Source organism: Balaenoptera acutorostrata, chromosome 9 (assembly GCF_949987535.1).
Source record: "Balaenoptera acutorostrata chromosome 9, mBalAcu1.1, whole genome shotgun sequence".
Classification (NCBI taxonomy): domain Eukaryota; kingdom Metazoa; phylum Chordata; class Mammalia; order Artiodactyla; family Balaenopteridae; genus Balaenoptera; species Balaenoptera acutorostrata.
The window spans coordinates 33897887-33910071 of record NC_080072.1 but is presented as its reverse complement, the minus strand read 5'-3'; the positions used below and the strand labels follow the sequence as shown (position 1 = coordinate 33910071).

General features: G+C 36.9%; 1 protein-coding gene across 2 annotated transcripts in view; it reads left to right on the top strand.

Annotated features, from left to right (window-relative positions):
• Positions 1-12185, top strand: part of LUZP2 (leucine zipper protein 2) — a 414349-nt gene that overhangs the window by 344527 nt on the left and 57637 nt on the right. For both annotated transcript variants that reach the window (XM_028164749.2, XM_007174800.3), the window contains exon 8: positions 5814-5888. In XM_028164749.2, coding sequence (XP_028020550.1) covers positions 5814-5888 — 75 coding nt within the window. The remainder of the gene's footprint in view (positions 1-5813; positions 5889-12185) is intronic.

Below are 12185 nucleotides of genomic sequence, written 5' to 3'. Positions count from 1 at the left end.
TATAGAGTGTTTTATAATGCCACCTATTTTACATTTTTAAAATCTAAATTAAAATTTAGAATTTCTAATGTTTTCTTCCCACACTCCAATGGAACTTCTCTTGTACTCACTATCCCTATTTCTGCAAAATTTGCTGCAACAAGCTTGATTGAGGTTTCTTATTGGTACCAAAATGTACAGCAAGTATCATCTTATTAATAACAAAGTAGCAAACATATTGTTAGAAAACTTGTAAAGATTTCTGACCTTGTTTTGCTGATGCCACCTAAAAGCTTATTGTAATGTTGGCTGTTACTTCCAGGCCCCTCAATGACCCCCCTCCCAATCTAGTTCTCTACTGAGTTATATCCTCAACAAATGAGTCACAGTAGTCTTGTAAGATTGCTTATTATAACTCCATAGTGGCTAAAACACTAGGAGATGGCTCTGTTCTGAATTCCATATTCAGAGTCTGTATAAACACCCTGATCTGGCCCTAGCTGGGACCATGTCCAGGTTAGTCTTTCCGAGCAAGAAGCCCATGCCAGAGAAGAGTGTGGCTGGACATCATTATGCTGATACCCCTATGGTGCTTCTTCTTCCTATGTTTTATCAGAAGATTAAAGAGCTGAGACCTTAATTAGCATTCAAAAGTCTGTACTGTCCCTCATCTCTTCTCAATTTAACACAATATAGTCAGGGATTTAATTCTTTAAATGTTGTTGACTCATTATGTCTAAGGCATTGCTAATTGGTAAGACTCAATGGTGACAAAAAAGAAGGTTTAATTTCTTTATCTTGGCATCTAAGCTATTTATCAGCCAATTGTATTTCAATCAATCTTATAAAGTGTGTGAGAAAGAGAAGAATTATTGTGCATATCCTAAGAGGAAAGTCAATATTTTTCTTTTTTTCTTTTTTTAAAATTTATTTTATTCAAGTATAGTTCATTTACAATGTTGTGTTAATTTCTGCTGTACAGCAAAGTGATTCAGTTATACATATATATATATATTATTTTTCATATTCTTTTCCATTATGGTTTATCACAGGATATTGATGATAGTTCCCTGTGCTATACAGTAGGACCTTGTTGTTTATCTATTCTCTATGTAATAATTTGCATTTGCTAACTCTAAACTCCCAATCCATCCCTCCCCCCATCCATCTTCCCCCTTGGCAACCACGAATCTGTTTTCTATGTCATAGTCTGTTTCTGTTTCGTAGATAAGTTCATCTGTGTCATGTTTTAGTCTCCACATATAAGTGATATCATATGGCATTTGTCTTTCTCTTTCTGGGAAAACCAATATTTTGACTTGCTCCTACTGCTTTCTGTGTCTCGGTGGAAAAACACACACACACACACATCAGTGTAGCCTAGGTGTTATAATTAGTTTAAAATGAACTGTGATTTTGTGCCACATTTTCTTGGCTCCTTAAAAACAAATTGATTCTCCAAGTTGAATTATAAAATCCGTTTGTTATAATTTTATATTAGAACCTGTTGCTTGGAAAAACCCTGCCCCATGTGTGTCTCTGGTGTGTTTACTCTCTTTGGTGATGACAGTTTTGGAGCCAACAATTTTTTTTTTTTTTTTTAATACCTGGCTGCCAGAAGTCTTGGAACAAATTTGCAGCACAGTCAAGACAAATGCATAGAACTTCATGGCCCCATCATCAGTGCCTTCTTCTGTCGCTACCCATAATCTACCTTCACATCCCATTCACAAGACATATATGCTTTCCGTAGATCTCATGTGTTTAATTTATGTTTAATATTCTAATACATTTAGTGTTAAACTCGTTTCAGGTCCTTTTTAGGTATAAATATTTTCATATTCTACGAATCTCGGGGAAATTCACCAGAAAATTAGAAAGAAGATACCTGGATATTCTCACCTAGAGGGAAGGAAGTAGAAAAGGATTAAGATAATCCTTGTCCCAGTGAGTTTTCAGAAATATTGAATTACACACCTAATGTATAAATAATGAATTAGAACCTTGCAGATGTATGCATTTGCCAAAACTTTGTAAAATGGTTCATTAAAATTTCAGATAAAATTTATAACTGTCTACATTATGTCCTTTCTGTTTGCTTCATGCTACGACTATACATTTAGGTTTCTTAGGAAAAAAAGACAGTTTTTGCATTAAATACAGCATTGATCTCATCCTTCATAATCTAGCCCAATTTAAGGTGGATCCTTGAGAAAAAGAGCAAGGAACAGCTCCAGAATTGATAGACCGGACGGCAAAGCCAAGCCAGGCTCCAGTGTTTTGTGGTCTATAAAAACTTGGAGCTGTGGAGCTTCCCAATTTTTTGAGTAAATTAAAAATTATTATATGGACTCTAGCCTCTCATGTTATAAATCTCAAATGAGAAAATATACTTACATAAAGATTAAATGTTAGGTTTTTTTGGTGTTATTCTTATTAGGAAGAATACTCTGACTTCTCAGGCCTCCTCTGTTCTCCATTGCAGCTTACACACACTCTCAGCTTAGCAGTTAGAGTCTCATATGGTGATTTTCACTTTACATGCTTGCTGCCTCATGTGTATTTTCAACCTATGTACACAGATGATGTTTCCTTCTTAGTCTGAACAAAACTAATCACTTTATAGATACTTTTCAAAGACTGGATGTGAGTGAAAGCTACTCTAGATTCACGACTACCTCCCCTGAAATAACCCTACCCTTTTTTTCATGGGAATTAAATTGACAAAGCACATAAATGACTTAAAACAGACAAAATTCATAATCCGGTAAACTCTCCTGTCTTTCATAGGTTTTCTGATGCTTTAAAACCCACAGACCTGTTTTTATTTTCTGTAATTTTATAAATACAATATATGATTTAATCCAGTAGCTGATCCTTTCAAAGCTAAGACCAAAGTATGATAATATGAGTCCAAATCTGCAATTCCTGTGATTACTTTTCTTACTGTTTTTGTAACCTTTTGTATCCCAAGATCTCTTGGCTAGATTTTACCAAGTTCAATGAGTTCTTAGAAGAGGTAAATACTTGAAATCCTGGGAACTAATGGCAATGAGCTTTCAAAGGCATATTTGCTATTTCTGTTGGAATTCATTCAACCTGTCCTGATACAGGCTTCCTGGATGGCTGCACACCCTGAAGTCATCGTTTAGTGGGAGTCCCTTGGTGTGGATGACAGGATTTAGGCTGAAACCCACACAAGGAGGGAGAGGGATGGAGGCAGGAGGACTTGTAACTATGCAGACCCCGCCCTCTGGACTGCAGATAATGAATGACAGCATCTTGAGGAGAGAGGCTGCCCACCTAAAGGACCCTGAGGATGAAGATATCATGAGATGCTTTGTGGGGGTAGAAAGGTATTCAAGACATAGGCGATTTCGGGGCAGCACTAACTCCCTTCCAGCTGGTGACCGAGAATGTTGATTGGCACTGAGGCTGGTGCTGGCATTCTTGCCCTCCTCCCACACGAGTTCCCAGGAGCTTGCCTACAGCCACCAGGGGTGTGGGGATGGCCACTATCCCACTAAGGCCCACGCGCTGCCCCTCCCTGTCTTCCCTAACTCCTGTCCTCGGCCTAAAAGCTGGGGACAGACAGAAGGACCACTCTTCTTCCTTCTTTTGGGCCTCAGTCCTATGGACAGAAGCTGGCTCTGGCAGGGCCTTCAGTAGCAGGGATTGTCACAAGGGAAGTCTTGAGTGTTCTGTGGTTGAGGAATGCAGCTGGACCCAGGGCAGCCGCAATGCAGGGCCAGCAGAGTGGCCCAAGCCCGGGCCAGGAATGCGAGACTGAGGCCTATGGTCCTGAAGCCCTCCTGATGTGCGGGCAGGTGGCCAGAAAGACAGAGACAGATAGGCCAAGGGGGGCCCACGGTTCAGAGCTTATGAGTGTCCACTCACTTGGAAGTGCCCTCAAATTGGAAACAACCCTCTTCATCAGTCCTCTCTCTCTCTCCCTCTCCCTCATTCACAATGATTTTATTTTTAAACATTATTGTATATTTAGAAGTGCACATATATATTTCATGTACATGATTAGGTTACTGTTTTTTGTTATTTTTTTCTTTCTTTCTTTCTGTATTTATTTATTTAGCTGTGTTGAGTCTTCGTTTCGTGCGAGGGCTTTCTCTAGTTGCGGCAAGCGGGGGCCACTTTTTCATCATGGTGCGGGGGCCACTCTTCATCGCGGTGCGCGGGCCTCTCACTATCGCGGCCCCTCCCGTTGCGGGGCACAGGCTCCAGACGCGCAGGCTCAGCAGTTGTGGCTCACGGGCCCAGTCGCTCCGTGGCATGTGGGATCTTCCCAGGCCAGGGCTCGAACCCGTGTCCCCTGCATTAGCAGGCAGATTCTCAACCACTGCGCCACCAGGGAAGCCCAGGTTACTGTTTAAGGGCAACAATTGCCTACTGGAAAATTATTGTCCACAAGAGTCAAGTGTGGAAAGTAGCACAGATCGATTTAGGGGATGAAAACTGTGCATGGACACAAAGAATGGATATAGGTTTTCATAATCAAGAAAAATATCCTCACCTTCTCCTCCTGCCTAGGTGCTTACCATAAGGCAAAAAAAAAAAAAAAAAAAAAAGGTTATTCAAGGACAGTGGTGCAAGGTGCTATTTTCTAGACTGTGAGGGAGAGAAGGAAAGAGCAAAAGACAAGTAGGCACTTTGGTGGTTGGCTACAGCCTTGCTACAAACCCACAGCATTGTAACACCCAGGATGGAGATCCAGAGTGGGGACGTCCTGGTCACTGCAGAAGTGATGGGCCCCCTCTGCTGACTCCTCCCAGGCAAACTCAATCCCCTTGCCTCACAAGACCATCAGAACGAGCCTCTGTTCCTTCCAGATTGAAATTCTTTTCATCGGCTAAATGTAGGAGACTGGCAAAAGCCAGAGGTATAGAGAGGCTCTGAGGCATGAGGGGAGGCCGGCCCTTCTGCAGATCCTGTGTGAGCCTGCAGAGCATCTCTTTGTCAGTATATAAGTGTAGTATATACAGTAGCTAGGCATTGGTGGAGGCAGGACTTTAAAACACATCTTCCAAATCTGAGGCTCTTTTCTTTTAGCAGTACAGTTGTGACATTTGCAAAGATACAGAGATACGGCAGGATAGAGTTATACTGGTTTAAAAATAAAAATAGAAAAAGAGTGAATACTATTGTATTAGGCTTCTCAGGGTGCCTTAACAAAATACAACAGAATGGGTGGCTTAAATAACAGAATCTATTTTCTCATGGTTCTGGGATCAAGGTGCTGGCAGATTCAGTTTCTAGTGAGAGCTCTTTCTGGCTTGCAGATGGTGACTTCTCACTGTATCTTCCCTCTGTGTGAGGGTGGAGAGAGGTCTCTGGTGTCTCTTCCTCTTCTTATAAGGACACCAATTCTGTGGGATCAGGGCCTCACCTTTATGACCTCATTTAACCTTAATTACCTCCCTGAAAGCCTTATCCCCAAATACAGTTACATGGTGTGTGGGAGGGGTGTAGAGCTTCAACATATGAGTTTTAGGGGGGGAGGACAAAATTTAGTCCATGGCAACTAGAAACATGACTGATGGATTTATACCACAAATATTTTCTGGGACATGAGCTGGAACTTTGCAACTAGACATTTTGACCCAGTGAAACATTTAGTGTATATTCATCCAGAACAACATTTTCTGCAGCTTAACCAAATGAGTGTGTAATAGAGTATTTTAAACCTGTATTCTAAATGAATTTCACAAGGTTTTTGTTTTTGTTTTTCTAATTCTTTGGCAATGAATGACAGATACTTAAAGTGGAGGGGAAAAGTTATAGAATTTACTAAAAAGATTTACCTCTCTTTCATTTTACAGGCCCAACAGCTTACTGATCTGGAACGAAAATTAGCTGTGGCGAAAAATGAACTGGAGAAAGCAGCTCTTGACCGGGTAAGTTGACATGCATGAGCCATCAGACTTTGGTTGCAGCAGATGAAGCTAGGTGTACTCATTGCTGCTCTTGATTTATCAGTGCAGTTCCAGATGCTGTGCATGTAATATGGTCATAGAATTCATGAGTGTTTGATACTTTCTTTGGAACCCAATTCTTGTCTTGTTTTTGCTGCTATTGTAAATCTACTCAAGGTTGAGGCTCTGTGATTGCATGGCTTTATTTTTCACCTTACTGGTACACTTGCTCTATAATACAGTGAATAAACATACTTTAAAGCATCAACAAAGATGTCATGTATTAACTTTGTATGAATGAGTTGTAAAGCAAATGAAAATAGTCATTGACACTTTTTATTCTGGAAATCTTAAAGTTCTGGAGGAAAAAGCATAAACAGAAGAAAGTAGCTCTCTTAAGCAACTCTGTTTGTACAAAGATAATGCAAGAGTGGCTGACATTCCATCTTTATAACAGCTTTATTGAAATAAAGTTCACATGCCATAAAAGTCACACTTTTAAAGTTCACAAAGTTATACTATCATCAACATTAATTTCAAAAGGTTTTCTTTGCCTCTTTTTACCTCATTTCATCTACTTCATTTTATTTTTGTTAATGCCTCATTGTGTTACAATTGTACATGCTCAGAATAAACCACAACTCCCATCTGATGCCTACCTTTGCCTATCAATGCTCTTCATATGAGACATGCATGGAGAATAAGGAGTTGGTATATGGAAAGGGAAATATAATGTGGAGGAAGGAATTAGTCATAAAATTTAGAATTATGGTTCTGCTGCTTTATAGTTACAGTATTTGGCAAAATTTCTTAATGCCTCCTTTCATTTTTAAATCAACTATATAAAACTGTGGGAAGTAAATATTCCTTTTTTCTTTAGTTCACTCAGAACAAAAGGGTAAAATGATTTTAAAATTATTTCTTTGTTCACTCAGCAACCATTTATTGAATCCCATGTAGTTTTCTCTAATTCCTAGAACATATATCTAGAAAATATTAATACAGAAAACTCTAAATCTGAAAATGAAATCATAGTATTTCAGACTTGAGAAGACGAAAAACACCCACATTGCTCTCAGTCAGACACATGAGAAGTCTATGATGTAGCAACACGGCCAATCCAAGAGTAATCTGCATTTTAACAAACATTCAATCCATCCCCCACCTGAGATTAATTCTTGATTAGATTGGAGTTAGCCATCATTCTGTCTAACAATGGAAAAATAAACCTTCTCTATATATCATCTGGAGAACTTTTGGTTCATTTATACATAATATTTGGCGTGTAATAAAAATATTTCTAGACATGTAAAGAGAGAATGCAATCTGACCAATATAAATAAAGAAAACAAGACATGTACACCTGGAGCTGATTCAGATATTGGAATAAGAAAATAAGTACTCAAAAATGTAACAACTATTATATACATATATACATATATATGCATAATATTTCTATGGGCATGTATATAGCATTACATATATTACAATAGAAGAAATATAAAACAGATAAAAAGACAAAAATTTTCACTAGACTTGGAATCTATAAAAAAATCAACTAGCTATTCTAAAATTAGAACAATATAATTCATGTAATTAAGAATTTAACTCATGTGTTTAATAGCAGAATGGATGATTGGACATAGTAGAACTGAAAACTAGTGAAATGAAAGGAAAATTAATATCAAATACCTATACTAATGTATAGAAAGTACAAATAAATGGATAGTAAGCAGAAAAAGAATAAGAAATGTATAAGACAATTTCAAAATTTCTAAATTATATAATTGTTGTGCCAGAAGAAGTGACAAACAGAGCAATATTCGTAGACATAATGGCTAAGTATTTTCAATAACTTTGAAAGATATCAACCACAGATTCAAAAATATAAATAATGCACAATCAGAGTAAACACAAAGATAACCCACTTCATAGTCAAATTGTTGGATATAAAAAGATGAGCTAAAATAGAAAGTGAATAGTAAAATGGTAGATATCAACTTAAGTATGTTAGTAATTAAATTTTTATATGGTTAACATAGTCCAAGTACAAGGCTAAAATTATAAGACTACATTAAACAAAAACTTTATGATTCATACAAAAGACACCTTTAAATATAAAGAAACAGAAGATCTATAAGTAGGAGAATAGGGAAAAAAAGATGAACTCTGTATACAGTAATACAAAGAAAGCTTGTGTATCAACGTGAACATCATTAAAAGTAGACTTGAAGTAAAGACTTTTTAGTGATAAGAAGAGAGTCTCATATGGATCAGTCCAGGAGAAGAATATTGCAATCCTAAATCAGTATGCATACAGCAATATTTCTTTAAAATGTATATAAATTTTTAAAAGTACAGTTAAGACCCATATATTTTTTCATTATCTGCTATATTTCAATAGTTTATTAAAAAAATACTTAGCCTCACCAGAAAAGTGGAAATGTGAATAAAAACAATGAGATAGCATCTCAACACTATCAAATTGATAAAAATTTAAAAGTCTGGTGATACCAAATTCTGATACATTAGTAATGGGAGTGTAATTATTAAAATCAGTTTTTAAAAGTGTGTACCTTAGAATTTTCACTTACCCATATGTACTTGGAAACATGCATAAGGACATTAAATACAGCAGTGTTTGTATTAATAATAAAAGGAAATAATTTAAATATTTGCTGTTAAAATTAATATATATAATCCATATATTTTCTATACTCATGTTTTCAAATGGTAATCAAAATTTAATATTAATAAATATAAAGGTACCTGTATCAATATTGATATATCGATAACATACAGTGTGGAATGAAAAAAGTCAGAATTATTATGTACAGTATTTAACAATTGTTCAAATACAGGAAACATATTTTGTTTTGATTACATATCATAAATAAAGTAGAAAGATACTCATATCAAATTCATGGACGCAATCGCCTTTGGGGAAAGATGGAGTGAAATAACACTAGGGATGCTTACAGATATATCCACTGTTTCTCAAATGTTCTATCCTTTTAAAGCTGTATAGACACAGTCTTTAATTTACACATACACATATGTATATTTCATGCATTATATACATACATTGTATCATATGTTTTTTATATATACATTAGTTACATGTAATAAATGTGTACATGCATATTAAAATATCCATATGCATATATTATCATATAAATGTATTTAATATAATTATGTAAGTATTATATATAATATATATAATTAAAATGATGCTTTTTTTTTTTTTTAATTTTATTTATTTATTTATTTATTTATTTATTTTTGGCTGTGCTGGGTCTTCGGTTCGTGCGAGGGCTTTCTCTAGTTGCGGCAAGTGGGGGCCACTCTTCATCGCGGTGCGGGGACCGCTCTTCATCGCGGTGCGCGGGCCTTTCACTATCGCGGCCCCTCCCGTTGCGGGGCACAGGCTCCAGACGCGCAGGCTCAGCAGCTGTGGCTCACGGGCCCAGCTGCTCCGTGGCATGTGGGATCTTCCCAGACCAGGGCTCGAACCCGTGTCTCCTGCATTAGCAGGCAGATTCTCAACCACTGCGCCACCAGGGAAGCCCTAAAATGATGCTTTTTAACATTTAATTCAGGTTGCTATTTACCTGATATTTGTTATGTCTTTCTCTATATGCCCCTATATTTTTCAAAACAAGCAGTTTTAAAAAAAGGAAGGGTTCTGTCTGCTGTCAAGGGCTTTCCATTTTTGTGATCAAAACTTAGCAATCGTTTTATTTGGAATAATAAGTAAGATGATCACATTCATAACTTATTTTGCAATAATATCTGTATACATTTAGCAACTTTGTAAAGAAAGGAGGTTGCCTTCTAATCACCAGTTAAAACCTACGGAATAGAAGAGATGGAACATTTAAGGTGGATTCATTTTGGAGGTCTCGTTGCCTCCTTCTCACTATGCAGTGGTTGTGAAAGACCACAACATCCTTAAGACTTGGATCGCACATAGGCATTTTCTTCATTTATGTGCGGCCAAAACCTCTTCATAGCTAGCATAGGTAACATTTCAAACAGGATATCTAGAAAGTGTTGCAGTAGGGGAACTCTAAGCACATTTTGTGAATTATAACCTTCTTAAGGTTTACATCTTTGGGATAAATATGGCTTTTGAATGAATAAGATATTTTAACAACTTCGCTCCTTTGTGATTGTCTCATTTTATATTTATCCAAGTAATTAAAATAATATTTAAGAATTTTAGGGAAACCTGCCTGCTTTTTTGTAGACTAGGTCAAATATAATTCATCTTACCAAGATTCCACTTTATGAGATTTCTTTAATTTATAAAAGAAGTTTATACCAATTAGTTTTTAAAAAGGAAACGACTCTTTATAGAATTGGTAGAATCAGACAATCAGAGGTATGTATAATCCTGAAGTTCACCTAGATCATGTTTTTATTTTTCCTTTCTTTGCTATCCCTGTTTTAAGTTCTAGAAAGACGTTGAATTTCCAAGATTCTGAGGCAGGCTCTCCCACTCTGAGTTTTTAACAACTATGATGGTTGGAATGTTCTTCCTTGCATTAAATTTTTTCCCTTACTTAACTTCAAATAATCCATTTAGTCAGTGAATGACTATATGGGTTTGAAATGCTTTTTGTGTGACCACTGTGTGCCAGGTGCTACGAGAAACAGGAAACACTTATGATACACAATCTTGGGTCCCACATCTCTCACAATTTTGTTGGGCACCAAAAATTAGGAAATAATTATACATTGAACCAGGAGTTCAGAGAAACACAAAGAGTGAATATGTGTATTTTAAGTACATGTGAGTTATAAAAACTGGTTTTGTCACATGACGTTTCATGGGCAAATTGTAGTTTGTCCTGAGTCACAGAACTTGAAGATAATGTCATTTTTTCTCCTTTGTCTTATCCATCCTATGCCTTCCTCCTCCCCACTTCTGCCAAGAGCTCTATGTGCTTAGCCCTCACAATGCCAGACTGGATTCAGGATGAGAGATTATATGTTGTAGTGTTTAAATAAAGGTCCCCACAGTCAGTCTGTCTGTGTTCAGATCATAACTCTGTCACTGAATGACCATATTCAAATCGCTCAAACTCTTTATACTTCACTGTAAAATGGAATAATAATAAAAATTCACTTTATAAGGGTGATGAGAAAATGATATTCATCAAAAAAAGTAAAGTACTGAGAATTCTTGGCACGTGAAAAACACTCAGTAAGCATAGTAATTATTATTATTAGAGAATGAGATCATAGAGAGACTGCTTCTCTGTGATAATTTTTCTCTTTAACCTTCAGGATCTTGTCACTCCTTTTGCTACAGTGAACTATAAAAGCATTGCATATTTCTGGAGGTTGTTTTCAACAAATCTCACATAAGGTATGTTTGAGGCTCGTAAACTGCAATCATAAAGTCAGGTAGAAATGCTAGCTCACTTCAAAATGGATAAAAACTACAGTTTAATGAAATTGCTCTTCAACTCTCCCCATCATTTTTATATGAGACTTTTTAATTCTCTTCAGGTGTCTAGCTCCAAAGAATCTTATATCTGGGCTTCAAATAGCCTTAAATACTTAATAAATATTATGAAAACAATATCTTCACACTCTAACTTGGTTCTCATTTCATATTTCTCATGAAAGAAATCTCAGTTTACTCTCCCAATAAAAGCAATAATAATCTCAAGATCTAAGAATCAATCTTGGTTTTCCAAACAATCAATTATTTATTTGGCAATATCTTATGAATTATAGTTAGCCTCAGCTACTGGAATGTAAAAACAACTTTATGGGGCTTCCCTGGTCGCGCAGTGGTTGAGAGTCTGCCTGCCAATGCAGGGGACACGGCTTCGAGCCCTGGTCTGGGAGGATCCCACATGCCGTGGAGCGACTGAGCCCGTGAGCCACAATTGCTGAGCCTGCGCGTCTGGAGCCTGTGCTCCGCAAAGGGAGAGGCCGCGATAGTGAGAGGCCCGCGCACCGCGATGAAGAGTGGCCCCTGCTCGCCGCAGCTAGAGAAAGCCCTCGCACAGAAACAAAGACCCAACACAGCCATAAATAAATTAATAAATTAATAAAAAAAAAATTTAAAAAAAAACAGCTTTATGGTTTGGAAACTATCTATCTCTCAAATTCTTATGTTAAAAGTTTCTATTGCATCTGACCCTCACAAAATTTCACCCAGGACAGTTTGCATTATTACATTGTGTTACATATGACACAAGTTAGGTGATCTGCACAGACTCCCTGGGCAAAGTAGTAAAAGAACAAGAACTGTTCTTGCCA